Source organism: Oryza sativa, chromosome 3 (assembly GCF_034140825.1).
Source record: "Oryza sativa Japonica Group chromosome 3, ASM3414082v1".
NCBI classification, from domain to species: domain Eukaryota; kingdom Viridiplantae; phylum Streptophyta; class Magnoliopsida; order Poales; family Poaceae; genus Oryza; species Oryza sativa.
In genome coordinates, this window is record NC_089037.1 from 33,394,405 (window position 1) to 33,421,909 (window position 27,505).

At 43.2% G+C, this 27,505-nt stretch overlaps 6 protein-coding genes and 3 non-coding genes across 16 annotated transcripts; 5 read left to right on the plus strand and 4 right to left on the minus strand.

The window, feature by feature from the left end:
- The first annotated feature begins 259 nt into the window (after nucleotides 1-259).
- LOC4334321 (vegetative cell wall protein gp1) lies at nucleotides 260-1,634 on the plus strand. Its single transcript, XM_015774602.3, has one exon. It carries the CDS (start codon nucleotides 432-434, stop codon nucleotides 1,140-1,142), a length of 711 nt encoding a protein of 236 aa, XP_015630088.1. The 5' UTR covers nucleotides 260-431; the 3' UTR covers nucleotides 1,143-1,634.
- Nucleotides 1,635-2,718: 1,084 nt separating this feature from the next.
- Nucleotides 2,719-3,506, plus strand: LOC4334322 (uncharacterized). Its single transcript, XM_015774491.3, has one exon. The coding sequence runs from the start codon at nucleotides 2,805-2,807 to the stop codon at nucleotides 3,252-3,254; it is 450 nt and encodes a 149-aa protein (XP_015629977.1). The 5' UTR covers nucleotides 2,719-2,804; the 3' UTR covers nucleotides 3,255-3,506.
- A 1,578-nt stretch (nucleotides 3,507-5,084) lies between these two features.
- Nucleotides 5,085-5,984, plus strand: LOC4334323 (vegetative cell wall protein gp1). The gene has a single exon (XM_015774463.3). It carries the CDS (start codon nucleotides 5,177-5,179, stop codon nucleotides 5,660-5,662), a length of 486 nt encoding a protein of 161 aa, XP_015629949.1. The 5' UTR covers nucleotides 5,085-5,176; the 3' UTR covers nucleotides 5,663-5,984.
- A 3,088-nt stretch (nucleotides 5,985-9,072) lies between these two features.
- On the plus strand, nucleotides 9,073-12,935 carry LOC4334324 (transcription factor PHYTOCHROME INTERACTING FACTOR-LIKE 13-like). 7 transcript variants are annotated; one of them, XR_010740237.1, is made up of 10 exons: nucleotides 9,073-9,820; nucleotides 9,942-10,088; nucleotides 10,211-10,293; nucleotides 10,400-10,973; nucleotides 11,059-11,160; nucleotides 11,243-11,303; nucleotides 11,485-11,550; nucleotides 11,643-11,930; nucleotides 12,011-12,148; nucleotides 12,686-12,935. XR_010740237.1 is itself a non-coding variant. In XM_015777833.3 (10 exons), exons 1-9 carry the CDS (start codon nucleotides 9,542-9,544, stop codon nucleotides 12,131-12,133), a joined length of 1,728 nt encoding a protein of 575 aa, XP_015633319.1. In that variant the 5' UTR covers nucleotides 9,073-9,541; the 3' UTR covers nucleotides 12,134-12,148; nucleotides 12,686-12,935. The 7 variants fall into 7 exon arrangements, 4 of the variants coding, with proteins under 4 accessions (XP_015633319.1, XP_015633322.1, XP_015633324.1 ...); XM_015777833.3 differs by having other exon boundaries at nucleotides 11,238-11,303; XM_015777838.2 differs by having other exon boundaries at nucleotides 9,450-9,820; nucleotides 9,942-9,976; nucleotides 11,238-11,303.
- Nucleotides 12,936-15,561: 2,626 nt separating this feature from the next.
- On the minus strand, nucleotides 15,562-15,635 carry TRNAV-AAC (transfer RNA valine (anticodon AAC)). The gene has a single exon. It is a non-coding gene; the product is annotated as a tRNA-Val (tRNA).
- An 890-nt stretch (nucleotides 15,636-16,525) lies between these two features.
- TRNAV-AAC (transfer RNA valine (anticodon AAC)) lies at nucleotides 16,526-16,599 on the minus strand. Its single transcript has one exon. It is a non-coding gene; the product is annotated as a tRNA-Val (tRNA).
- An 861-nt stretch (nucleotides 16,600-17,460) lies between these two features.
- TRNAV-AAC (transfer RNA valine (anticodon AAC)) lies at nucleotides 17,461-17,534 on the minus strand. Its single transcript has one exon. It is a non-coding gene; the product is annotated as a tRNA-Val (tRNA).
- Nucleotides 17,535-17,975: 441 nt separating this feature from the next.
- Nucleotides 17,976-21,084, minus strand: LOC4334328 (pentatricopeptide repeat-containing protein At5g14080). Its single transcript, XM_015776872.3, has 3 exons — nucleotides 19,536-21,084; nucleotides 18,825-19,457; nucleotides 17,976-18,634 (listed from the first exon to the last, which is right to left on the minus strand). The coding sequence occupies exons 1-2, from the start codon at nucleotides 21,073-21,075 to the stop codon at nucleotides 19,150-19,152; spliced, it is 1,848 nt and encodes a 615-aa protein (XP_015632358.1). The 5' UTR covers nucleotides 21,076-21,084; the 3' UTR covers nucleotides 17,976-18,634; nucleotides 18,825-19,149.
- Nucleotides 21,085-21,230: 146 nt separating this feature from the next.
- LOC9266759 (actin-related protein 7) lies at nucleotides 21,231-26,591 on the plus strand. Of its 2 annotated transcripts, none has more exons than NM_001424208.1 (8): nucleotides 21,231-21,538; nucleotides 21,638-21,850; nucleotides 22,792-22,933; nucleotides 24,301-24,545; nucleotides 24,767-24,950; nucleotides 25,699-25,766; nucleotides 25,850-26,044; nucleotides 26,149-26,591. In NM_001424208.1, exons 1-7 carry the CDS (start codon nucleotides 21,461-21,463, stop codon nucleotides 26,000-26,002), a joined length of 1,083 nt encoding a protein of 360 aa, NP_001411137.1. In that variant the 5' UTR covers nucleotides 21,231-21,460; the 3' UTR covers nucleotides 26,003-26,044; nucleotides 26,149-26,591. The 2 variants fall into 2 exon arrangements, with proteins under 2 accessions (NP_001411137.1, NP_001411136.1); NM_001424207.1 differs by having other exon boundaries at nucleotides 25,850-26,040.
- Nucleotides 26,592-27,505: the final 914 nt, after the last annotated feature.

Here is a 27,505-nt window from a genome sequence, read left to right on the forward strand (position 1 = left end):
TAACCACAGAAAAGAAAAAAAAAACCATGTACAATGTGGTGCATATATACCTACATTGAATATATGCCATCAGTTAACCGATAAAAAAACATTAGGTTGCCAGTTTCTGGCCTATGTTGCATTGTCATATGTTTGGGTGGCCATGCATGAATCAACCGGTGCATATTGTTGATCAGTATTGTGTGTTGAACTGATGGACTAATGGACTATAAGTCGCCATGCATTTCATCCATTCTTTTCCGCCACAAAAATGCGTGCAATCTGCAACTGCAAAATGCAGAGTGATATGAACGCAACAATGTGCGTATAAATGCATCGGCATCTTCCTAACTGCTTATATATAGGCATAGCCCTCCACAGTGCACACAGAGTATAGCAGTAACCAATTAATCAACCTAGCTTAATTACATAGACGAGCTAGCTTAGCACACATGGCGTCTTCAACCTCGAGCTCGCTCGCCGTGGCAACAATGGTGGCCGTCGTCCTCCTCCTGGGTGCCACCACCCAGGCGGCGCGCCTCCTCGACGAACTCGTCCCCGGCATTCCGATGCCGACGATCCCCGGTGTACCGGCGGTCGGCCCCACCATCCCGGCCATCCCGACGATCCCCGGCGTTCCGGCGGTCGGCCCCACCATCCCGACCATCCCCACCGTTCCGACGATCCCCGGAGTTCCGGCGGTCGGTCCCACCATCCCGGCCATCCCGACGATCCCCGGCGTGCCGGCGGTCGGCCCCACCATCCCGACCATCCCGACCATCCCGACGATCCCCGGCGTGCCGGCGGTCGGTTCCACCATTCCGACCATCCCGACGATCCCCGGCGTGCCGGCGGTCGGCCCGACTATCCCGACCATCCCCGGCGTGCCGACGATCCCGACGGTGCCGGGAGTGCCGGAGCTGCCGGTAAATCCCGGAGGCGTGGTGCCGACGATCCCGAAGGTGCCATTGCCGCCGGTGAATCCCGGAGCCGTCGTGCCCGCCGTGCCAGCTCTGCCGGTGCCGCCGATCCCCGGAGCCGCGGGGGGTGTCGTGCCGACCCTGCCGGTGCCGCCGTTGCCCGCCGTGCCGGGAGTCCCGCTGCCGGAGGTGCCCGGCGTCCCTCTGCCGCCGGTGCCGTCCGTCGTCCCGCCCGTGCCTTAGGTCAACTCCGGCGAGCCCCGTGCCGTCGTTAATTAATTACTCCGGCCAGCTGACGTGTACGTGGCATTGACCGTGTGCGCCATGCATTGGCCGCCGGCGCCGGCAGCCATCTACAGATTAATTACGTACGTGTGTTAAGTAGTAAGTACTTCCTCCGTTTCACAATATAAATCATTCTAGCATTTTTCATATTCATATTGATGTTAAAGAATCTAGATAAATATATATGTGGGAAATGCTAAAATGACTTACATTGTAAAACAGAGAGAGTACAAATTAAGATGACTTGCATGTACGTTGTTACGTCAAGTTGGTATAGTATTTGTGTAATGAACGTGTGTGTGTGCAGACCAGGTGCAGTATGTGTTTGTGGCGAGTGGCGACAAATGCGTCACGCTCTGTATACGTACGTGTGCAAAAGCTTAACGTGTTGCTTAAATTATACGTGTCATGTTAACAAATATATATTTCTATCACCGTTTTAATTGTGTATATCTTTGTTGGCAAATTACCACGCATGCAATCTTAGTAAAAGTGCCCCTTAACAATATTGTTTGGGATGACATATGCGCCACTTATTTCAAAATTTACATATAATCATGTGAGAAATGAAAGCCCATATATACTTGGACTTAGTGGCGGACGTAGCTATAGAAAAAAAGAATGTGTTTGATGCTCATTCTATAAGGATAATCGAACACAACATTTATATTATAATCACATAAAAAAGTATAATATAATCAATAAATTAAACAAACATGAATATTTAAGATGGTACCTAATCTTTGAGCCGTAAATAGTAAAAAACTACTCAAATCTTAAATAAAAAAATCGAAGGAAATAACCAACTGATCACTTGTTGCTCATCCGTCAATCAAATTCGAAGTTCCACTATACAATCCTACGATACCTTGGTTCTGAACTTATTACCAATGACACTTTTCCCATCAGGCATGCATTCGGACTCAATAGCCTTTCTCGCCCTCAGCCAGCGGCAGTGATTCAGATTGTCCCTCCATCTCCATAGATTGCACCCATAGTTTCGCTCTTGTTAAAAGCTCCTCTTCAGAGACCATGCATGCGAGGAATGAATGAAGAAAGTGAAAAAAACAAGTCACAAACAAAGTCTCATGCGATTCGATTGGAACTTTATGGGCTGACCTTTGTCGATCGACCGAGCCTACCTAATGGGTAAATCTGCCCCTGCTTGGCCTGTGAAATATCTTGCACAATATGTTAAATCGAGGGATAAGTTATTTTCTGATGAGATTGTAATATTGTATGCTTGTATAAATTATTCTTGATCATATATTGATATATAGTATGCCATTAATTAGCTAACCAGTTGAAAATTTAGCTTATTGCTAGAATGCTCGTTTCTGGCCTATGTTGCATTGTCTCTTATGTTTGGATGGTCATGCATCATTAATTCCTGAGTATATATTGTTCAACTGATGGACTGTAATTCTTTCCACCACAAAATGCGTGCGATGATCTGCAACTGCAAAATGCAAGCGATGAAGCAACATGCGTAATGCATTGCATGCCCGGCTTCCCTCTTCTGCAAACTCCTTATATATAGCCCTCCAAACTCCACACAGCTAGTATACCAGTAACCAAATCAAACCCTAGCTAGCTAGCTAGCTAAGCTAGCACGCACCCATGGCGTCGTCTTCCACCTCGAGCTCGCTCGCCGCGGCAGCGATGGTGGCCGTCGTCCTCCTCCTCCTGGGTGCCACCGCCACGTCCACCCAGGCGGCGCGCCTCCTCGACGAAGAACTCCCCACCGCCGCCATCCCGGCGATCCCCGGCGTCCCCGGAGTGCCGGCGGTCGGCCCCGGGATCCCGGTGATCCCCGGCGTGCCCGGAGTGCCGGTGGTTGGCCCCGGGATCCCGTTCGTGCCGGTGATCCCCGGCGTGCCGGTGATCGTGCCGATCATCCCCGGCGTGCCGATGATCGCCGGCATGACAACCCTGCCAGTGCCGCCATTTGTGCCGCCGATTGATCCCGGCGCCGGCGCCGGATTCCCCGGCGTGCCGCCGGCGTCGTCGACCACCGTGCAGGAAGACCCACAGCCGCCGATGCCGTCCGTCGTTCCACCCGTGCCATAGGTGTTAATCAACTCCGGCGAGCCACCATGCCGTCGTTAAGTTATACCGTTGCTCACGCCGCCGCGATGTGTGTACTCCGGCGGCTTAATATAACGTGCCTCCTTACTGTGTGTTAATTAAGTACTCCTCCTGTCTAAAAAAAATTAACTTCTCTATGAATTTATAGACGTAGTTAGAAGTTGATTTTTTCTTGGATGGTAAGAGTACATGTGTTACCGTGTGTTGTTACGTTAAGTTGGTAATTTGTGTACTGATGAATCGTGTGTGTATGATGTGCACTGTGCAGTGCAGACCAGGTACGTACGTGTGGGTCGCGTCACCCAATCTCTGAGTGCTCGCAAAATTTAATGTGCTTAATGCACGAATTAATTATACGTCGAATATTATAGGTTTTAATTTAATCTTGTGTAACCCACTATTTTATCACTGTTTGAACTTTGAATCATACGTGTCTATTTTTGTTGGGATATTAGTCTTGCTAAGGTGCATAGGAATGAAAATCATATTAGTCATGTTTTAGTTAGTAAAGGCCGAGTTGAGGAACTACTCATTTCTGGCCGGACAATAGCTGTACTGCTATCGCACAACTTTGTTTGTGTCGATGCTTTGATTGAATAAAGTGGTCCCTGTTTCCTCCAAAAAAAAAAAAGAAAATCATGCGTGCTTATATGTGACTGTTAATTTTGGGGGCCTAGAGCATTCCGGGCAAACCGGCCTGAAATTTACGGCCCAAAACAAATGTTGGGCTTTGCCTATGCAGCAATTTTTCGGGCCAAAACAAACAACCATGCATATGCTGATTTTTTTTAATTTTTTATTAAAATATTTACAAAACTAATTCCATGTTTCAAAAATTTACAATAGTAGTTGCCCACCACCCTCTGATCTGGGAGGGAGCGATTTTAATGACGTGGCAGACGGCCGTCGCCTCACAAGTAACGGCCAACAAAGGGGGCATGCCATTTTGCAGGCGGCCCCCTTGCCACCCATAGAGAGAGGGTGGTTTAACACTGTGCAAGAGGCCGCCTGCAAAAAAAGCCAGGCCGCCCTTGCCGCCCTTTTTGTAGGCGGCCCCCTTCCCACCCTTAGAGAGGCGGTTTAACACTGTGCGGGGTGCCGTCTCCAAAATGTGTTTCCAGGGCCCTCGTTGCTCTTTTACAAGCGGCCCCCTGCATAGTGTTAAACCGCCCTTCCTGAGGATGGAAGGGGGCCGCCTGCAAAATGGCAGCCCCCTACAGCCGGCCGCTAGGCATGAGCCAACGGCCATCTGCCACAACACGAAAATCGCTATTTGGGAGGGCTATTTCTAAAAATCGTCCTCTCAAAGAGCGGCGGGTGACTAATTTTGTAAATTTTTGAAACACAAAATTAGTTTTGTAAATATTTTAATAAAAAATTTTAAAAAAATTCTGCATATGCTTACGTCGTCGATAAAACTGACGAAAATACTCCTTTAGAAAAAGCTGACACGAACAAAACGGTTCAACAGATTGAAGCTGCACCTAAACAAAGAAATTTCGATCCACGGATGGTACGGAGTATGCACTAACAAATAATCAAAACAAAAACAACCTCGTCGACAATATATTTGGCCGATCGCTACAACTAAATCTCCTGCCTTGGCCACACAATTTCAGAATTTATCCTTTTGTTATTATTCCTTTTGGGATCGATCGATGAACATCCTAGCAAGCAGCCAAGCATATATGAGTTCTGATTACCAAACATGGGCGATTAAAGAACAAATTTGTTGCAGCTGCAACGACACACCGTTCTGGCCAACCACCGATCTAACCGGATATATATTCACTTAATTAGCCTTATAAATTGCGCACAGATTGGCTCGTGTTCTTCGCACTCACTGCAAGAACAGATTAAGAAAAAAAAACACACACACACACACACAAGCTAGTCTTGCTGCAATGGCTTCTAGTGTGAGCTTCATGGCCACGGCCATGGCGATGGCGTGCGTTCTGCTCGCCGCCAGCAGCAGCAGAACGTGCTACGCCGCCCGCATGTTGGCCGACACGCCGGCGACGGCGGCGGCGGCGGCCGCGCCTCCCGCCGCCCTCCCTGTCCTCCCCGCCGTGCCGGCGCTGCCCACCACTCTGCCGCCCATGCCGGCCATCCCGGCCGTGCCACAGGCGGCGCTGCCGCCGATGCCCGCCGTGCCCACCGTGCCCGCGGTCGTCCCTAACGCGGCGGCGCTGCCGCCGATGCCCGCTGTCCCGGCCATCCCGGCGGTGCCGAAGGTGTCGTTGCCACCGATGCCCGCCGTGCCGGCGGTGACGCTGCCGCCGATGCCCGCCGGCATCCCCGCCGTGCCGGCGGTGACGCTGCCGCCGATGCCGTCCATCCCGACCGTGAACGTGCCCATGCCGTTCCAGGCGCCGCCTCCATCGGCGTAGGCAGCGCGGCGAACTCGCCGTGTACGTCCACGGCGGCGGCGGCGGCGGTTGCCGGCGCCAGTAGGTAAACTGAGAGATTTTTCATGTGAAATTTCTCAATGTTTGTGTGAGTGTGTTGATTTAATTTCATACTTGAGTTTGAATTTTATGCATGTGATGACTCTGTTGCTGGTTAATTAGTGTACATTATATTTTGGGTACGCACGGTCTCAACGCATGTGTTGAGGTCGTGCCATTGTGTTTTACGTGTACGTGTACGTACGGTTTATGTATTTGTTTTTACTTTCATACTTTCAGAGATTATATATATGTTACTTTACTACATTTCATTTTTAAAGTTCACAATTGTACTTTCATGTTTGAACATTTTGGAACTTTGATGTAATCTCGTGGGCGGCAGCTACGCAGAGAATATGACATGGAAAAAAAAAGTACTCCACTTTTCAGTTCCTGACGCAGGTCACATAATCCGGTGCAGCAAAATGCAGCGCTGCAGCCTTGACGGTCTAAGGAACTGAAACGACTAAAAAAAACAAATTTAACTAAAAAGCTTGCGGCGTTCTTGTGTAGTTGGATTGTTTTTTTTTCTATTCGCGTAGTCGAATTTGACTATGAAAGCCTGTTTGGTACAGCTCCAACTCCTAAATATTGCTCCGGGAGTTGAGTCTGAAGTGGAGTTGTGGAGCTGCCTTAACCCAGCTCCACAACTCTAGTACATTTTGTGAGAGAGCTCCACCCAACTCCACTCTCAGTTTTGGTGGAGCTGAAACTGTTTGGCTGAGCTCCCGCTCCAGGAGGGGTGGAGCTGGAGTTGAAGTTGTGCCAAACAGACCCTGAATTTAGTCCCGGTAGTATAGTTTGAGAATTTGATGAAAATAGAGGCTTGCCTAGAAAAGTTCATGTGAAAATGAGAAATTTTAGAGGTGTACATAGAGACATATCGGTATGTATATATGTTTATAGGGGTGAGTATGTCTCCGTGTATATTAACGTCTGCTTGTGTTACAAATTGTTTTTACTTCTAAAAAAATATTTTTAACTGTTAGAAGTACTTCCAGAAGACACTCTTTTTGTCTGTGAGAAAAGTTGGGCTGCCGCCGAAGGCCGTTTTCCATTTCCCGGCCCATTAACGAAAGGAAACTGATATTATAGCCCAACAACTGGATCGCACTGCTAGTTGGCCTTGGTCCCCTTCTAAAAGAAAGGAAGATAATCTACCGGTTTGACTGCTTTAAACACATAAATTGGCATAAACTAATACTGTGAAAACGGTAATGGAAATACCTGACTGCCTGAAGTTCATTTCTGTTTTTTATGGACCGAGCCATGTAGAAATGATTATACCGATAAAATTGAATAAAAATGATAAAAAAATGGAAATAGAAACGGAAACGATATTGATATTATGTGATTATGTCAACCGTTTCCAAAATCTACCCTGTTCTAACGGAAAATACCATTTTTATATTATAGTAATTATCATATCTACTCCAATATATATGATCCATTTCTTTATTTGACCCATAGTTTGAGCATCATCAACTCCTCAACCAAATCAGTATAAATTGAGTGTATGGTTAAATGGGAGATAAATTGTAATATGATTACTTAGTGTGACATTTGAATTTATTTCCAATATTATATAGTAAAACTAGAGCCAAATCTTAATAAAATAAAATTTGCAAGCAAAATTTTCTTTGGACCTTAGTGACCACATCCTATGGATGAGATGTTGCTGTCAGCAAAGAGCTTAAGCTATCTTAGTTCTTTGTCTTCACAAGAATGGGGACACCCTGCAGATCTTCTCTGAAGATGAGAAGGCACTGCCCTGTAATCTACATCTGAGCTCCCATTGGCTCAAACTCACCTGGCTCAAGATCACAACAGCACAGCCTGCATCCCAAGAAGAAAAAGAAAACTTCTTTTTTTTTCTCATCACAAGATCACAAAACTGCAGAAAGGAACAGGGAATGGAAAACGTCAGAATGGAATGATCCAGAGGGGCTAGACTAGTAGTAGTAGCTAGATAACCCCAAGCCGAGCTAGCAATGATCCAAATCCCACAGTTGCTTTCCTATGGCTTTGGATGTTGGGGGCACATTTCGTTTTCAGATTATGCCCAGATGCAAGTAGAGCACATGTCGTTTCAAATTATTCCGAAATATTACTGTCTTGAAAGAGATGCTAACTTCGCATTGCTCCAAAGGAATCGTATGCTCCTGTGTTTCGTTTCAGAAATAAAGAAATTTTGGTTTTTTGGCGCACCGTTTTCAGATTCTTTGAACTGGTATGATTGGAATGATTTTGCAGCCGATTCCAAGGGAACAAAACTAACCACTTCTTGTCAAATTAAAACTTGCACTTAACCAATACAATCATGAGAGTGATGACATGTTTTTTTTTGGGTGATTTCAGAAACAGAACCGTCAGGGTCACTGTTGGTGAGTTTGGTCTCATATGATGAAGTAAGCTGAATTGAAGAAGGGAGAATCATTTCTGGTCATTGCCCTGCCCCCCATAGAAAGAATTTTATGCGTATCTCCAATGCTAGTGGTGGGCAATACTTGGCATGGTATCCATCAAGGCATCAAGCACCATTGCTCATCAATTTTCATAAAAACATATTTATCAACTACATACTACCTTTCTAAAACAAACACTAAAAATATGCTTTGACTCTCAAAAAGGTTTCAAAGAACATTTTATCTAAGGATCGTTCCTATGCTTCACCGAAACTATATAGCTAGACAACATACAAAATTAGCTAAGGTGGAGCTGGTATACAAGGCCTGCGTAGAGGTCGGATTTAATCCATTGTCTTAAAAAAAGTATACAATGCCTTGTTATTAAAAAGTAAAAAGACATGGGAGATCCTAATATATAATGTTTTGTAAATATTTCTTCAAGATTTGTTTATGGTTTAGTAAAACTCCTCGGGAAATTCCAACAATATTTTGGGAAGATACCTTGACTAAGAAAAAAAATCCCCAAAGAACAAAAAAACACTCTACCTCAGGCTGTCAAAAACATGCCAGGATGGGCAATGTGATGAATAGTCCTATTGAGGTCTCTTTCTGTAGAGAAACTATCGAAAAACTAAATTTATGGCTTGGAGCAAACTCAGTTCAGAGTCATCAATTATATGTTTATCGCAACAGTGAGATGGGACCAACATCAGAAAGGAGAGAAGATTTCCTGTCCAATCTGTTTACATGGCATTGATGCACAACAATGTTCCCAAATAAACCAGACTCTATGGCATCAACAAATACCTCCAAAAATTACTTACTAGCATTTTTCCAATGCTTCCTGTGTAGGGGTCTGAATTTGACCAAAGATAACCAATGGAATCAACAGGCTGGTGCAGATAATTAGCTACCTGTTTAATAGATCATCTTGATCATTTTTTTGCAAAGAATTAACTACCCCAGCTAGATCCACATCAGTCAAATTATAATCCAGTATGAATAAAGTATATTACTACGACATCAACATGCATATGATGCATTGATGCATACAGTGATACAGGCTTACAACATCAGTTACATACTCTTAGGCTGTGTTTAGTTTCTAAAATTGGGGAGAAGTTTGGAGAAAGTTGGTAGTTTGAAAAAAAAGTTAGGAGTTTATGTGAGTAGAAAAGTTTTGGATACGATGAAAAGTTGGTAGTTTGGGGAAGTTTGGTGTGAAGTTAAACAGGCCTAGATAGGAGAAGAAAGTACAGAAGCAGAAACCATTAGTTTACAGAGCCCTAAGCTTGCAGCAGCAGCAGCAGCAGAAGTAGCAGAGAAGTGGGAGAGCGATGTATCCATTCCTGCAAATCCAAGTTGGCAATTCCGAGGGCCGACATATATCCCACTCCAAGGAGATCCGACAACGATGCCCAACCCAAGCAGCTTGCTTGCATCTCCATCTCCTCCTCATCGGAACTCCTCCTCCTCCTCCTCCATCTCCATTATTTCCACCCCGGCAACAATCCAACCGGACGCAGCCCACGGGCCTTGTTCCCTTCTCACCACCTCCAAGTACGCTTTGCGGGACACTCGCGGCAGCAAGAGTTCGTATACTCGCCTCTGCTGCTGCTGCACTGCCGCGCCTAAAGCTGAGCAAGAAGAGGAGACTTTGCAGCAAGAGTTGCTACTGTTTGGTTTGGTTCAGGTGAGAGAGGTCAACAATAGCTGTTGGCGTGGCTAGTTGCTTGTGCAGAAAAGGATTCTCTTTTGGTTTTGCCCTTTCTGAGAAGCTGATGATGATGTGGTGGTGGGCTATGGTTGTGCAGGTTGGGGAGCTACTAGAAGAAGGAGGAATAGCTAGGTTGGGTAGCTCAGCTTTGCTCTCCTTTTATTTTTTATTTTTTTTTCTGTTTGTTCCAAGGTTTCTTGCATCACTTTGCGGCTTATCTTGTTGGTTTTCCTTCTATTTTAAGGTGTAAAGTTTGTCTCCTTGTCTTGGTTGTGCTTGCTGTTCTTGTTTGTTTCAACCAACTTGTGCAGTTATACTTGATGCTTAATGCTTCTTTTTTTTTCTTTTTCTATGTGGTTTATGCAGGTTGTGAATTTCTTGGGGGGACACAAGAATCGTGGGATGGATGGCAATGCGAGATCGGCGGCGAATCAGACGAAGCAAATCGTGTAGAGATTTCATCTGAAACCCAAGAACGGATTCGTCTTGTGTTGTTGCCGAATGGTAGTGACCTGACCTGACTCTGTGTGCATTTGCTCCAATGGCGATTTGCAGCACGGACAACGAGCTGGTGGAGCTGCTATGGCACAACGGCGGCGTCGTGGCGCAGCCGCAGGCGGCGCAGGCGAGGGTCGTCTCCTCCTCCGGCCGCGGCCAGAGCGCCAGCGTGCTCACCGGCGACGACACGGAGACCGCCGCGTGGTTCCCGGACACCCTCGACGACGCGCTGGAGAAGGACCTCTACACGCAGCTCTGGCGCAGCGTCACCGGCGACGCGTTCCCGGCGGCCGCGGCGGCGGGGCCGAGCTCTCACCACGCTCCGCCGCCGGACTTGCCGCCCCCGGCGGCGAGGCCGCCGATGAGGAGCGGCATCGGGTCGAGCTGGACCGGCGACATCTGTTCGGCCTTCTGCGGCAGCAACCACATCCCGGAGACGGCGGCGCAGCGCTGCCGGGACGCCGGCGCGGCATTGCCGCCGGAGCGGCCGCGCCGGTCGAGCACCCACGACGGCGCCGGCACGTCGTCGTCGGGCGGCTCCGGCAGCAACTTCGGCGCTTCCGGCTTGCCCAGCGAGAGCGCCAGTGCCCACAAGAGGAAAGGCAGAGAAGATTCAGACAGTCGCAGTGAGGTGATCTTTTTTTTTTCGTTGGCTGTAACCTGCAACTTGCTATGCTTGAGATGAATTCTTGAATGAAACTGATGAGAAATTTCAGGATGCTGAATGCGAGGCAACCGAAGAGACCAAATCGTCGTCGCGGCGATATGGATCAAAGAGGAGAACTCGTGCAGCTGAAGTTCATAACCTGTCAGAGAGGGTGAGATCATCAAATACAGCTACTGATCTTAAGAGATAAATTTTTAGTAGTCATCCTAAAAGATGATACTGATGTAGAGAAGAAGGGATCGGATCAACGAGAAGATGCGCGCATTGCAAGAACTCATACCTCATTGCAACAAGGTAAGAAACATTATTATATATGCATCTTTTTTCTGATCAGGTGCAAGTCCATGGACTGATACAGCTATGTTGGTGAGTGGTGGCATATCTGATCTATCCTTTGTTGATATGATTCTCTTTTTTATTCAAACCTTTTGGGTTTACTTTACTAACTGCAGTTATCTATATATTTTTCAATTAGACCGACAAGGCATCTATATTAGATGAAGCAATCGAGTATCTGAAGTCACTCCAAATGCAAGTTCAGGTTTGAACTACTGTTTCTTGTATCTGAACTTACATGGTCCTACATGAGGCCAATTACTAGCACAGATTGAGATTGTCGAATCTGTGCCTCAGATCATGTGGATGACTACTGGGATGGCACCAATGATGTTCCCTGGTGCTCACCAGTTCATGCCACCAATGGCCGTGGGCATGAATTCTGCGTGCATGCCTGCGGCACAAGGCCTAAGTCACATGTCAAGATTGCCATACATGAACCATTCTATGCCAAATCACATCCCTCTAAATTCATCTCCAGCTATGAACCCAATGAATGTTGCAAACCAGATGCAGAACATTCAACTGAGAGAGGCAAGCAATCCCTTCCTTCACCCAGATGGCTGGCAAACAGTGCCACCACAGGTACAAAAATACCATACTGACAAAGGGAATTTTCAGGCCTCTTTGATTGTTCACCTAGATTAGGCATTGGTCATTTGCAGGTATCAGGACCATATGCTTCTGGGCCTCAAGTAGCACAGCAAAACCAGATACCGAAAGCGTCAGCTAGCACTGTTCTGCCAAATTCTGGGGCTGAACAACCACCAACCTCTGATGGAATTTAGAATGACCAGAAACATGTAAGCACTTGCACCAATCAGTACATCTGCCTATTTACTTCAAATGATGTTGAGATAACTAGAGCTGCGTATCGCTACTTGTATGTATTACTATTGTTTTCAGCCAATATATCTGTATTGAACACGATCGGCAATTTGTGCCGTCACTTTTTGTCAGCTTAAGCTTTCAGAGCAACTAGGTAACATGAGGACCTATGGACTTACCCATATCATCTGTAGTCTGTTTGTTGAGCTCGAAATGCATGACTAGATGCATAGAATATGAAGCCATCATCGTCCAGCTTAAACTTTCACAGTAACCTGTTAGTTCATGCAAGCTAACCAGTTGTTTTCATCTGACCTGTCATATGATGGACTAGTCGGTGGCTCCAATCTTTTTGGTTTTTGACATCTTCTAGCACTGTCCATGAAAATTAACGGTTGTATGTCTATTTCAGCGTCACGCTGTTGCATCAAATAGACCACATGATAGCAAAGAGTTGCTGGTGGATAACTTCAGAACTATTATTTATGATCTTCATTTTCTTGATATTACAGGATAAGGAATTCAATGTAGGCTTTGCACAAAGGGTCGTCTTTCTGGAGATAGCTGAAAATATTGACATGATGAACAGATTGCATCCATATTGCTGTTATGTATCTCAATCAGTATCTGTCTGACATAAATGCTACAAGTGTCTGTAAATGCACATAGCATTTCCCCCCTTCCCTAAGATGCTAATTCCCAGTGTATGTACTAATAATCCTTATAATATGAAGTGCCAGTGGCAATCTTTGCCCTTCTTTATCATCCTCTCTAAATTCTTAGAAATGTCTTTCCTTTTCTGGGAGGAAAGAGGAAATGTTGAAATACTTGTTAAATGACAACCATGCAAGCAACAGGAAGGCACAAAAGAAGCCAGGTCCTACATGAACTCATTGGATAACAAACTGACACTGTTCCTGTTCTTTAAATCCAAAGTACAGCTCAATCAGAGCTCGTCTTTTCGGCCAGTGCTACTGCTGGTGGGCAACCAGCATATGATACATATCTTATCTATGCTTTAGCCTAACACGACTTTCTGTTTGTGGAAAGATTTGGTGAACACTGATTGTCTGATTGTGTCTGACTGTTGCACAAACGAGCCGACACACTTATTGCCAAAATCTTCAGCATTCTGGTTCTTTGTGACTCATGCAGCAGCAGCAGGAACAACAACTGGGAGAGCCTGAGGATTATGTCTGGGAACCCTACCACCATTGCAAATTGCCATCATCCCAGCAGAAACCTGAAGGTATACAGGAGTTGCCAATTTCTTTTTTTGCCTGATGTTACAGCACTCAAGTGCAGGTTATTACATGGTCCTACCTGCACATGCTATGGGGGGTCCCTGCACATTGCAACTGGTTCATAGGATCATATCTACTATCTCCTGAGCTTTTTTTTTCCTGTCTACCACAATGGGATCCCCTGGCACTCCTTGCTCCACGCCTCGCCGCTGTTGCTTTCGCCTTTCCGTTATTCTTCGGGATTGAACAGATTGTCGCCTGCGTCATTGCAGCGTAAGAGGAGGAGGAGGAGGATGATGCAGCCGGGGGCACTTGCTGAGCCTGGACAGTGATGTCCATGTAAATGCAACCTCTGGCTTGTATTGCCGGAACATGTACAGTAGAGGTGGTGTAAAACACTTTGCTGTGGCGTTTTACTGCTGTAGTTACTTCTTTTCACCTAGTTGGCAAAGCCAATATATGGCCAGCTTATGGAAGTCCTATTTCGCAATCAGCTGCGAGATAAACAGTTTGCGATCACTGCTTTGAGCCGTTGGATCAACCGTACATTGACTTCGAAGTGGAAGGGGGGAAACAACTCAGGCTCAGTTTAAAATAGATTTTTAAAATAGATTATTGAACGGATTGTTGCTGTAGATTATCTACTTTATTATAGGGATAATTAATCATTTTGATATAACAGATAACTTAAAACAAGTGGTTAAGCAATCTTGTAGATTTTTTTTTGATAAAACATATTTTTCAAAGCATGGTGCAAATAATCCGGTGAATAGTCTGAAAGGAATTAAGTGTGCCGTGTAATATGCGCTCCCAAAAGGCCATATTGCCGTAAGCTTCCCTTAAGAACATTGATGTTTTGTTCCATAATAACATGAATATCTCCTACATCATTTTAGATGAAAAAAGTAGACTCGTTGATGTTCATGTCAGCATCTTGTGTTTATTAGGGTTCTACTTCAGTCACCATCTACGAGCACTAGAATCTGGGATCGTATCCTGTTTCACATTTATAGGTGGAGATTTGGAGTTCATGTCCAAGTTGGTTGCATCTATTATCTCTTGTTGACCCAGTCCTCTCAAGTTGTGTTAGTACTGTTGTTCCATGCTAATAGTGCAGACTGCAGAGCAAGAGAACTGATTGATATTTCTTTTGTTGTGATAAATATAGGGCTAACTGCTTGCTGAATTATACGAGCTTGGGCATTTTAAAGGAAAAACGAGTGGATCTATATACAATTCTTATTTTCTACTACCTCTATTCCATAATGTAAGGTATGGTCAAACTCGGCACAGTATACAAAACTATTTTTTGACTTATAATTTCTTATATACTATAAAATTTGTAGCAACAAAATTATAACCATATCAAAGTATATTGAAATATCAATCCAATAATATTATTTTCAACAAATAAAATTCAATTTATATTATACTAATCGTTAGTGAGATATTTTGAAAGTTAAATCTTGAAATATGTGTGTGCTTTACATTATGGAATGGAGGGAGTACTTCTATAAAAAAAATGCAATTATGATTTCTATATAAAACTAGAAATAGAGTCAGATTTCATATACAACTCTTGAAATAGAAAATAGAATTGGATGTCATATACAACTTTTAATTTCTTTTCTGTTACCTGTAGTTTGTATACACCATACTTTTAAAAGTGGAATTAGATATACATCTCTTAACTTCTCGTTTTATAGATACCACCAACCAATTTACACCGCTATATTTTAAACCCATTATGACAATGGTCATTTTTTTTTCTAAAATTAATGTGAGAATTTCTAAGCAAACTTGGTGACTCTTATTTGAGTTACCTTAATAATAAATCCAACGATCAACGTTAATTTTAGTTATTTATATTTTATTTTTTTCCTTGGATAGAGAACACATTATTTATTTGATTGAGAAAATATGGAAGAACTATAAACTCGTAGATGTCAAAGGACACAGTAGGAACAACAATATAGATGTCACGATCAGCGTTCATTTTAATTCCTTTTTCTTTGGATAACGATTAACGAACACGTTATTTATTTGATAGAGAAAATATGGATGAACATAGTATATACAAAAAGAAAAAAAAATGATTTGATAGAGAAAATATGGATGAACACAGTATTTGATAGAAAAAAAATTGGCTTCGCCCGGACTCGAACCGGAGACCTTCAGTGTGTTAGACTGACGTGATAACCAACTACACCACAAAACCAAGCTGCTGGTAAGTCCAAATTACTTTAAATAAATTATCCCTATGGGCCAGTACAACACATGCTTTAGATGTAATAAAATAGATTAGCTCGACATAACTACTCTATTTCTTATTTAGTTTTATCATTGCAAATGTACACTATTACTTGAAGGTTTAATTAATTAAATCCATGCAATTGTAAATTTTATGGTTTTTAAAATCTACCACTATATTCATGTAATTGGAACCATATCACCATGACAAGCCTAAAATCGAATCCATATCACACTATTAGCTTGAGACCTGTGTTAAATATTTTTTCTACCATACTTTTTATGGAACAGAATGCCCTTCTGTCTCCCTGTTTTAACGAATTTTTTAGAGACAATACTATTTTAATAGAAAATTATAAAAATAGGGGTCAGATGGTTGAAATCACAACTTTGGTGCCCTGTCAAACAACCAAAATTTGACAAGGCACATATCAAACAGCCGCCTATTGAAATGTGATTGTTCGTCAGGGTAGAAGAAATACAAGTGTAAACAGAATATTTCAGGTAGTAAGAATATGCCATTTGACCTCCATCAATTTTTAAATATGTTATTTTTAGTAATAATATAAATAGCTACATCAGTTATGGGGTGCATGGCTGTAATGACATGTTCGAGAAGTATCAGATGTCAACGTATAAATTCAAACTTGTGAGTCAGAAAGTACATAAAGACGCAGTTTTCATCAAAGTGTAAGTTCAAACTTGTGAACGACAAAGTAAAAATGTTCGAGAAGTATCAGATGTCAACGTATAAATTCAAACTTGTGAGTCAGAAAGTACATAAAGACGCAGTTTTCATCAAAGTGTAAGTTCAAACTTGTGAACGACAAAGTAAAAATGGAAAAAATTAAAAAGATTTGGCTTTGCCCGGACTCGAACCGGAGACCTTCAGTGTGTTAGATTGACGTGATAACCAACTACACCACGAAACCAAGTTGCAGCCAAGCCCAAATTAACTATAATAAACGGATCATTTTGTGCCTATGAGTATGACAGTGCAACACATGATTTGGATATATAGAATAAAATAAGATCAGCTGGAGTTAATTACTCTGTTGACTGTTGCTTATTTAGTTTTATAGTTTTAGATAACCCACTAAAATTAGGTGGACATGGGTTTAATTAAAATTATGCCATTATAATTTTTACGGTTTTAAAATCTACCACTGTTATTCATGTACTTGAAATTATGCCATGACAACAATGCTAAAATTGGATCATGTCACAGTACACGCTTGAAATACATTTTGAATCTCCTTTTTCTACCGTATTTTGTTATGGAACATAATGCCCTTGTCTTCCTGCTTTTAATAGCCTGTGGGTAGTCATATGGATGGCGCCGGTAGTGAGGACTGAGAAGAAAGTGAGGAGTTCATCCTGCTCAAGCCCAAGTGCCGACCTCTTATTGTCCTTCTCTAAGGGTTTGTTCGTTTTGGAGGAAATAATAATTTAAGGATTTGGACTTTTAGGGATTAATGTCTATGAGTGTCATTTGTTTTGTAGGATTAGAAGTAGAGGAAAACCAAAGGAAAATTTTCTTTCCTACATGTGAAAATAACTCGGGAAAAAAAGTTGAAATATGACATCAACCATGAGACAAAACGAAATGAGGTTCATTACCATGAGACATCGTAAAAGTGGATTTTTTTTTATCCGAGCGTTACGCATAAAATCTGAGTATTATGAAATAAAATATTTCTGAAAGCAATTTAAAAATAAAATTGAAACGACCATTACGCCAAAAAAAAAACTGAGTATTATGAAAAATTTTTCTGAAACGAATTTAAAAAAATTGGCTTCGCCCGGACTCGAACCGGAGACCTTCAGTGTGTTAGACTGACGTGATAACCAACTACACCACGAAACCATGATGCTCGCGATTTTACCGTAAGAACTCCATATATAACAAATTCCCCATTTGAACGAAATTTACATATAAACATAAGACCAATTTTGCATGTTTATAAGACTATATAAATCCTCCGAAGAGAAAGAAATTAAGGATCTGTTGATAGAAAAATGAAACGAAATTAGGATGTGGCCTCTCTTGGATGGGTCGGCCAGGCCGAAGAAACACGCCAAGCTCTCTGCATTGTACAAGTGATTCTTGCCTCTCCTCTGCTTCCTCTTCCACCTTCCCGACGCATTTCGGCCTTGCAGAAAAGTATATGATACTACAACTGTTATTTCTGATGTTTCCCATCTGAATATTTCAGATGGGCTCAAAATACGTGTACGGATCCTAATTTCCTGTCATTTGTTCAAAGATTCTAGAGATAGCAAAAAAAAAAAAAAAGACAGCTTAACCTTTTTCAAGAAAAATGTTTTTAGCAGGAGCTTCATTCATTCGAGACGATACAACAAGGTTAAGCTGTAATACAAACTTTTACTTATGAAATCATACACATCTGTAGTACCTGAACCAGAATACCAAAGAATCTGTGCCCTCGCAAAAAAAGGAAAAAAAGAAGAAGAAAAAAACACCTGCGAATGGCGTCCTAATCCAAACTTATGAGCGTCCGTGCATGTGCATGGGCATGGCGGGGTGATGCCGACTACCTGTTCACAGTGATGCATCCCTCAGAGAGCTTTCATTTTTCATCTTTCTGCAGGGACGGAGGGAATTGCTTCGATGGCCCTCTATAACACAACACTCTGATCACTGATCAGTACAGAATGGACTAACATTCCACAAAACTGATAAAAAAAATCATTCTGATTCACCATCACTGCCAGTGCCAAATCCCAGTATAGAAGCAGAATCATAGTCTTTTTTCTTTTTGTGAGAACTAAGCAGAATAATAGTCACGATCTGCTTTCTTGGATAGAGTAACTTGTTTGCTGCCTTGCTGAGTGCTCACAGGCATAAGCATAACTGACACATGGATCAGTTGTTAGTGACCAGCAAACACTGTGCAAAATCTTGCAACAGGAACATAGAGATAGAACTGCTGCGCAGCACATCACCTGCAATTAGAAGAAACTGGGTCTGAGATTAACCATGCCTACACGTTATGAACTTATGATGTACACCTAACAATAAAATTCATTGGTTTCCCTGATCCTTGTGGGAAAAAAGGGGTACATATGCTATGGCATGGAATTACAGGTGATAAGATCATAAAAGGAGATAAAAAAAATTGATAACAGATATTACCTAACCAATTTCTGGTTCTTGGAAGAAAATGATCACCAACGCGATTTTCATAAAAAATATCCAGCCATCTGTACTTGGTGAATACTGAGAACTGAGAGCACTGGTTGCTCCTTTTCTGATTCCAGATAACTCCTGACTCGTTCTTCTGAATTGCCTGTGCAATTTCTCTCCACTTGCTGCTCCCTCTAGTAACATTCTGACCCTTTGTGTCCAAAAGAAATATCACTATCACCCTTTCTGAAATAAGCTGCGGCCTGACCTCATAATAGTGTCAAATACTCCATCATGTTACAACTTACGACAGCACAACATTGAAAACTTTGTTTCAAGCATAATTGTGCTCCATCAACCCCATCCATGGGCCAACATCGTGAACAATCCCCTGAGAATTCAAATAAGAAATCAACCTTGTGACAGGTTGAAGACTAGCAGAAGTGGAAAGAGAGGCCATGAGCTCATTGATTATATTCTGGAAACTTGAGCTGAAGTTACTCCTGATCGATTTTATGTGCTCAATGGCCAAATCTACTTCCCCAACATCTATTAGACACTTCAACAAAATGACGTGTGAATTCACACTCTCAACATTAGATGGAATACAAGATAAAACACTCAGTGCTCCTTTGAAATTACCTGAAATATATCATGGATGATATTTTAAAGGAGATATTTAACAATTAAAACATCACTAATATTATTGAAGAATCATACCTTGTTTACAGAGTGCAAGGATAAACACAGTTAATACTGAACTAGCCACTTCAGTATCCTGCACCACACATTTGGTAAAGATCTCCACAGCCTGTTCATATTTCTTTTCTTGGCACAGCATATTGATGACTGAAGTGTATGTTGTGACATCAGGGGACACTCCTTTCTGGAACATGCGATCAAACAGTTGTTGGGCTTGTTCACTTTCATTGATTTCTGCAAATTTTGTTATGAGTATATTGTAAGTCTGCAGATTTGGACTACAGCCACTGGTAAACATTTCATCCCACAGCTTCTTGGCTGGCCTAAGGAGGTTTTTTCTGCAGAGTGACTCCATGAGAGAATTGTATGATGAAATGTCAGGCTCAAGTCTCTTTCTTTTCACCTCCTTTAGTACATCATATGCCTCTCGCACCTTCCCAGCCTTGCCTAAGAATGATACTACCAAATGGTAATCCCTCACATCTGTACAATACCCCTTATCTAAGAGCACCCTAAAAAATTCCCACATATCATCGCCCTTCCCATTCGTGCAGAGGCTTTCGCAAAGGTGTATAAGCATATCGCTGCTTGGAAATCTCTCCTTCCCTATCATGAACTTGCAGAACATAACAGCAGCATCGACATCAATCTCAGACACTGAACAAATCAGTGCATTCAACACGTCATCATTGATAGGGAAATCCCCTAAAACAATTGCCTCTGCTATTTCCTTTGCCTCGCCAATCTGCCTGCTGGACAACAATGCAAACATAAACTCCCTGTAGTCCTCCTTCCTAGGCGCAACCCCGAGCTTCCTCTTCTGCTTCAAGATCCTACCTTCCTCTTCTGTCCTCCCTGCTTCCCTAAACGCCTCTGATACAACTCTATAAGCTACAAAATCTGGCTTCCACCCTTGAAACCTCATATCCTCCAAAGCTTGCCAAGCATCCTCAATCCTCCCCTCCCGACACAAACCATCAGCAACCATTACTGCAACAACTGACCTATCAACTCGGTCCCCTTGATGGCGCACTGCCTGCACCAACCGCAGAACCTCGGCCAATCCATGCCTCCTCCCCACATTTTTGACGAACACCCCGAAACCAACCGTGTCAAGCTCGACGGCCCTCCCGATCATTCTGTCGAACACCTTGCGCGCGGAAACGAGTGACCCGGAGGACGCGAGCGCCGCGAGCAGCGAGTTGCAGAGCGGCGCGGGGAGGGCGGCGGAGTCGGGGACGAGGCCGAAGTGCGCGAGGGCGTCGGGAAGGCGGCCATGTCGGAGCAGCGCGGAGGCAGCGAGGACGCGGGTTGCCGGGAGGAGCGGGAGCCCCGCGGCGCGGGCGCGGGAGAGCGCGGCGAGGATGGAGCGGAGGGTGGCCGGGTGGGCGGCGCGGGAAGGCGCCGCGAGCGACGCGAGGTGCGCGTGGAAGGCCTGCGGTGTAGAGGTGGGCGCGGCGGCGTGGGGAGACGGCGGCGGCTGGCCGGAGATGCCGCGCGCGGCGGCGAGTCGCGGCGGGAGGAGGAGGAAGCGCGAGGTCGCTGGCGGTGGGGCCATGGTGTCAGCGAGAGAGAAGGGGGCCCGCAATGCCCACCAAGTAGTCCTCAAGCGGAAACACAGAATACGCCAACCCTACAAGAAGGCGTAAAATTAAATTACGTAAATGATATATCGCTTGTGTTTTCTGGGTCGCGGCCGCTTCGAGATCCCACGCGCTTGTCTCTTTCTTCTTCTTCTTCTTCTTCTTCTTCTTCTTCTTCCTCGCGCAGCCTCCAAATTCTCCAAAACCCTCGCGTTTTCCCGCGGCTTCGCTTCCGGGGAGAGGAGATTTTCAAAAATAAATTCCTCATCCACATCCTCCTCTTCCCCTAGCTCCTAGGCAGGGTCTCGTCTCGACTCCGAATCTTAGGGTTTCTCCTCCCCGCTCCCCGCCGCGGGCGCCATGGAGGCGGTGGTCGTCGACGCGGGGTCGAAGCTGCTCAAGGCCGGCATCGCCTTGCCCGACCAGTCCCCATCGCTGGTGAGCGGCCAGATCTCCCGCTCCTCTTGAGATTCCGTTGGTTATTTGAGAATTATCTGAGGTTTTTTGGGTTTGGTTTGGTTTTGGTTGGTTGGTTAGGTGATGCCGTCGAAGATGAAGTTGGAGGTAGAGGACGGTCAGATGGGCGACGGCGCGGTGGTGGAGGAGGTGGTGCAGCCGGTGGTGCGTGGCTTCGTCAAGGACTGGGACGCCATGGAGGACCTGCTCAACTACGTCCTGTACAGCAACATTGGGTGGGAGATTGGGGATGAGGGCCAGATCCTCTTCACAGAGCCGCTCTTCACACCCAAGGTGATAGGCTTCGTGGTTCATTTGAACGTGTTCATTGTTCTACGCTGTAAACCTGTTGATTTGGCTGATAACTGGTCCAAATTGATACTCACTCATTACTTTACATGCCGAAATGTTAAGCTCCGAATTTTTAGGGTCATTTGGTATGTCTATGAGGTGCCCATAGCGAGTTTAAACACTTTGCGTCTAACTTGCTAGCTATAGTCTCTAGGCTAACTGCCATTATATGGTCGGATTTTGTCCTAAATTTATGTTTCAGTCAAACTCTTGTGCTATTTTTTGGTTATTTGTTGAATAGCTCAATTGTAAAGAAAATTCTAGTTTTGGACCAAATCGGTATATGCTCTGCGTTATAAAGTTTAAATCTAACTCGATTTTAACGTGCTATGTGCATTATAAAATATTTAAAATTTAAACATGTAATATTTAAACATGTCCTATTGACCATTGTTCATGCTTCTGCTCAAGCAATGTTTGTTAGCTAAGCTGCAGTTGTTCCTGCATATCATTTCAAAATTACGATTTACTGATAGATATGCTACCTGAATATCTTGCATTCCTTCTAGTGAATATTTTCCAGACATTGATATTGCACGAACGGGAATGGGTCCTTTGCTCCTTTTACTAGCATATTTAGACATTTCATGATTGTGTGTGATTGCAGTGCTGTATCTTGTGTTGCTCTATGTAATCTTGATGGTTGCATGAATCCATAGACCAAATAAATGTCAGTAGTTTCGAAAAGCCAAGCTGTGCTAAAGGGACCCTAAGTATGCTTCGCCGTTTTGAACTTCAATTCAAATTCTTTGTTACTACTTTACGAAGATTGTTTCATTTGACTTCGCTCATTATTTTTATTGTGAATGCGTTGATTTAACTATTATTCTGTTGTTTCAAATTTTGACAGCATGTTTCCTCATCTTTTGTTATGCTCTCTCCAGGCACTTCGGGAGCAACTGGCGCAACTTATGTTCGAAAAATTCAATGTTTCAGGCTTTTATGACTCTGAGCAGGCTGTATTGTCACTTTATGCAGTTGGACGCATTTCGGGCTGTACAGTGGACATTGGGCATGGGAAAATCGGTAATATAACCCTACTTTTGTTTGAGCCAATATAGTAGTATGTTTTTCCTTTTAAATTTTGTGCTTATTTTTATTTGGCTAAAGATCATGCTTTGCTCTGCATTTTACTTCCTTATGCATGAACTCTTGCCATATAAGCAAAACTAAATTTCTCTGTGACCCAACCTTTTGTTTTAGGAAAAATGAATTGAAAAAACAACATATGTTGTTTGTTGTTCTGTTTGTATGCTTCTCTCTCTATATATTGTGTATTTGTGTGTGTTGAGAGGATGGAGGGGGGGGGGCATAATTCCATACTGACAGAAATAAAAGGTACAACAGAATCAAATTCACCTAATGAATGCTTCTAAGTACAGAGAAGACAACTTTACAAGTGTAGCATATCTTATGTTCCTTGTGTAATGCTTGCATCCCTTTTGCTTCTTTCTACATTACTCCCTCCATTCCACTATACAAGGCTTTGGATGCAAAAACCAAGGAAGCTCCTATAACTGCCACAGAATTAGGGGGCTTTAAAACAACCAAAGCAAGCCAACGAATAGCGTTCACTGCATGCATGTGCATGGATGAGAATTACATGATTCAAAGAGGTGCCGCTGCAGCTGCCTTCAATGCATGCATGCGCATGAACGAGAATAACGGAGTCAAGGAGGTGCCGCTGCATCTGCCGCCCTATATTCTGGAACTTCTGAAAAACACAGTTAAGCCTTGTATAATGGAATGGAGGGAGTATTTATCTACTTTAGAGTAAAGCTGCACATATCGAAGGCTTGCTGGGAAAAAAGAATGATTTCCTTTTGAGCTCAAAAAATGTGCAACAACAAGTGCCGCCCAGTGATTAATGATGTTTGTGCATACACAGAACATCATACAAGGGTGACAGAAATCTTGTGTAATTGAAATGCTTAGGTTACTCTTCTTCCATTATTATTGTTCTACTCATTAAGGTAGTATACTTACCATGATTTTGTTTCAGATTTTTTTAAAATATTCATTTTTATCTTGCTATTTTCTGGCAGACTATTTTATCTTACTATTATTTTTCTGGCACACTAACTTAATGGGAATAACTGTGGAGTAACTCCAACCTCTTTTGTTGCAGGCATAGATAAACATTTATTTTATTTGTTAAAAGATTCCATTTAATTAACTAGATTCTGTAACACATCAGAGCAGGACACAGCAATACAAAGCTGGCCCCAACGGATGTATATAAATAATTCAATTCCATCTGTAAACTGTATTTATGTTGTTCAGCATTGGCTGTGTGGTGTGTTTTGATAAACACCGTTTAGTTTCATAATGGTGGGGAAGCAGCAGTCGTTTTGGAGCTTAACGTTGTATTGACATCCTTTCTATTTTAACAGATATTGCTCCAGTTTGTGAAGGTGCTGTTCAGCACATAGCATCAAAGAGATTTGATATTGGAGGAACTGACTTGACAAACCTATTTGCGGAAGAACTCAAAAAATCTAACTCATCGGTAAACATTGATATTTCTGATGTTGAGCGGCTGAAAGAGCAGTATGCATGCTGTGCAGAAGATCAAATGGCCTTTGAAGCTATAGGAAGCTCATGCCGACCAGAAAGGCACACACTTCCAGATGGGCAGGTTGGTTATTGACTTGCTCTATATTGGTCTTTTCTATGTATAATATAGGGCCCAGTATTGACTTTGTTTCTGTTAACTGTATGTGTTATGTGCAATCTGTCTCTTCATGAAATGCATGATAGCTGTATGTCTTAATCTGTTTTGGTTGATCACATATCTTGTTGGCTACTTATTGCTATGAATCTGTGCAAACCTATATTTCTGAACACTTCTTCCCCCAGGTTATAACAATTGAAAAAGAACGGTACATTGTTGGTGAAGCTTTATTTCAACCCCACATTTTGGGCTTAGAAGATTATGGAATTGTTCATCAGCTGGTTACAAGCGTCTCGAATGTCACACCAGAGTACCATCGTCAGCTGCTTGAAAACACTATGTTATGTGGTGGCACTGCATCAATGACTGGTTAGTTAATGCTACTTTACGCTGTCGGATTCATCAGTCTTTTACCTCACAAATAAAAGGCATATACATCAACTATTATTTGAGCATTTTTAGTCTTGCTATTTTGACATTGATAATATATATACATGTGAAGAGCATTATCATTCGGTATGAAAATTTGCATTCTGTATGAGACTTGTGGAGATGCAATTATCTGAGCCAGTATTGTAATGCTATTGGTTTATGATCCATGTGAGAATTACTATTGTTTGTTTCCTTGCTATGTTCCAGAGCAAAGAAATGGGACCACTATGGTAGTTTGTCCATTTGAGAACTCTTGCTGTTGGACCTTGAACTTTTATTTGGAGGGAGAGAAACTGGGATCTTTTATTATATTAGGAAACCTCTTGTTCTGTTGTTGTCATTTTGAATTTTGTCAGCTGTCAATATTACACTGAATATGTGGTGGAAAATTTGTGTTTGGTTAGAGTCAAGAGTCTTACGATACTGCAGTCTGGTCACAGCAGTGCATATAATCAATATTTTAGTGAATACTTGCTTAAAATATGTTTTGGTCTGTATACGATTTGGTTTGGTGGCACTACTGTAGCTTTGCATTCATTAGTGCTTTCTTATGCTTGGTTGCAGATTGATTTAAATGGCTTTTCATTTCATGTCACCAAAACCATTTGAAACCAATTATTTAGTTAAGAGCCTTATAACTTAGTTTCAATTTCAAGGTATATAACCTCATGCTTTCACTTTCAAGGTTTTGAAGACAGGTTCCAGAGAGAAGCAAATCTGTCTGCTTCAGCAATCTGCCCATCTCTTGTAAAGGTAACCACCTCCCTCTCCCTTCATCCCAATTCCCCAGGTCCAACTCTGTTTGACCTTCATTAACCAAACACTCGTTCCTCCAGCCTCCAGAATATATGCCCGAGAACCTAGCTAGGTACTCGGCCTGGCTGGGCGGTGCAATATTGGCCAAGGTCGTTTTCCCGCAAAACCAGCACGTCACCAAGGGAGACTACGACGAGACTGGTCCATCCATCGTTCACAAGAAGTGCTTCTGAATAACAGCTCGCCTTGGAGGCATGAACACCTTGCACGGGTAGGTGCGCCCTTTACTGTTGCTGTCAAGTCTTAGTGCTTTCACCACCCCGTGATTGGTACGGTTGTACGTGCGTGACCCTAACTCAAAGCCGGATTTGCCTTTCAGGGCGTGGATGCACGAATCTACAGTTTACTGGCATGTAGGGGCCTGCCTGCCCTGTGCTTCAACTCGCTGTACTAACTTCCTCTGAAGCTGCGGTTCTGAGCAATTCATTAGATTCGGTTGTGCCCGCGGCTGCCAGGTCCAGTTTAGATGGTGTTTGTTACACTTGTTACTAGCCATTCAGGATGCAGTAGAATCTAACATTGGCATCTATTTATTACAAGTTGTAGAGGATTGTACCTGGCAACGCTCGTAGGCTGCATTCGTTTGATTGTCCGTTCACCGAGCGTACGGAAATCAGTTCATTCTGTGATTCTCCCTTCCAATTGCTCTCTGAATTCTGTGTAGCTGTAGTGCTGTGTAGCAAACTACAAGAAAACAAAGCTTAGCTAGAAGCGGTATTGTTCTTCCAAGTTGATTGGCAATTTGAGCTGTTCTATGAGTAATTCCTGTCTGCCTTGTCGGATGTCTTCTTTTTTTAAAACTTTTCTGAAGGACAAGATGCAGCTTAAAGGTTGGCTACGAATCTTGCGCACCTATCCTTTTGGGGCCTTGGCGCCATGCAAACCATGAAAAGAACAACTGTAGTCTGAGATTGATTGCTGGGAAAATAAAAGTTAAAAGTGATCTACACAACCTTTCAATCCAATGTCGTGATGTAATGGCACAACAATGCAGTACATCATATAGCTGCATTATTTAGCTTGGATTGTACTAATGCTGCAATTTGCAGGCATGGTCGTTGCATCAGGATTTTGATTTTGGATTGGTAACAGTAGCAAACGTGGCCTCCAACAAAGGCTGCCTACGGTCCAACAAAGGTGGTACTGGTAATAATTCTTGCAGATTAGGGTGGCCGCTTGTGATTGCGGGTAAGAGGCCAATGAAAGTGGTCGATCTTGTCTCTAATGGAAGCTAGCGTTCCCTTTGCCATTAAGCTGCTCTCCCGTGTCATTCTTCCGCGATTAAGACCCGCCTCGTCATGTGGGTTTTGTCCTATCAACAAGATGCGTCTTAAGTCGCTGTCGGGCTATCGAGCCATTAGGACGGTGCTGATCGATGGTACAAAACATTTGCTAAGCAAATTTCAGAGGTCGTACGAAGGAAGAAAAAAGGAAAAATAGAAAAAGGCCGTGTGACAAACTGGCTCGTGACCCGTTTGACATTGCTGTCTAGCTAGTCCCTACTCCCTCCGTCTCAAAAAAAGACAAACCCTGAATTTTCGTGTCCAACTTTGACCGTCCGTCTTATATGAAATTTTTTTATAATTCGTATTTTCATTGTTGTTAGATGATAAAACATGATTAATATTTTATGCGTGATTTGTCTTTTTAATTTTTTTATATTTTTTTCAAATAAG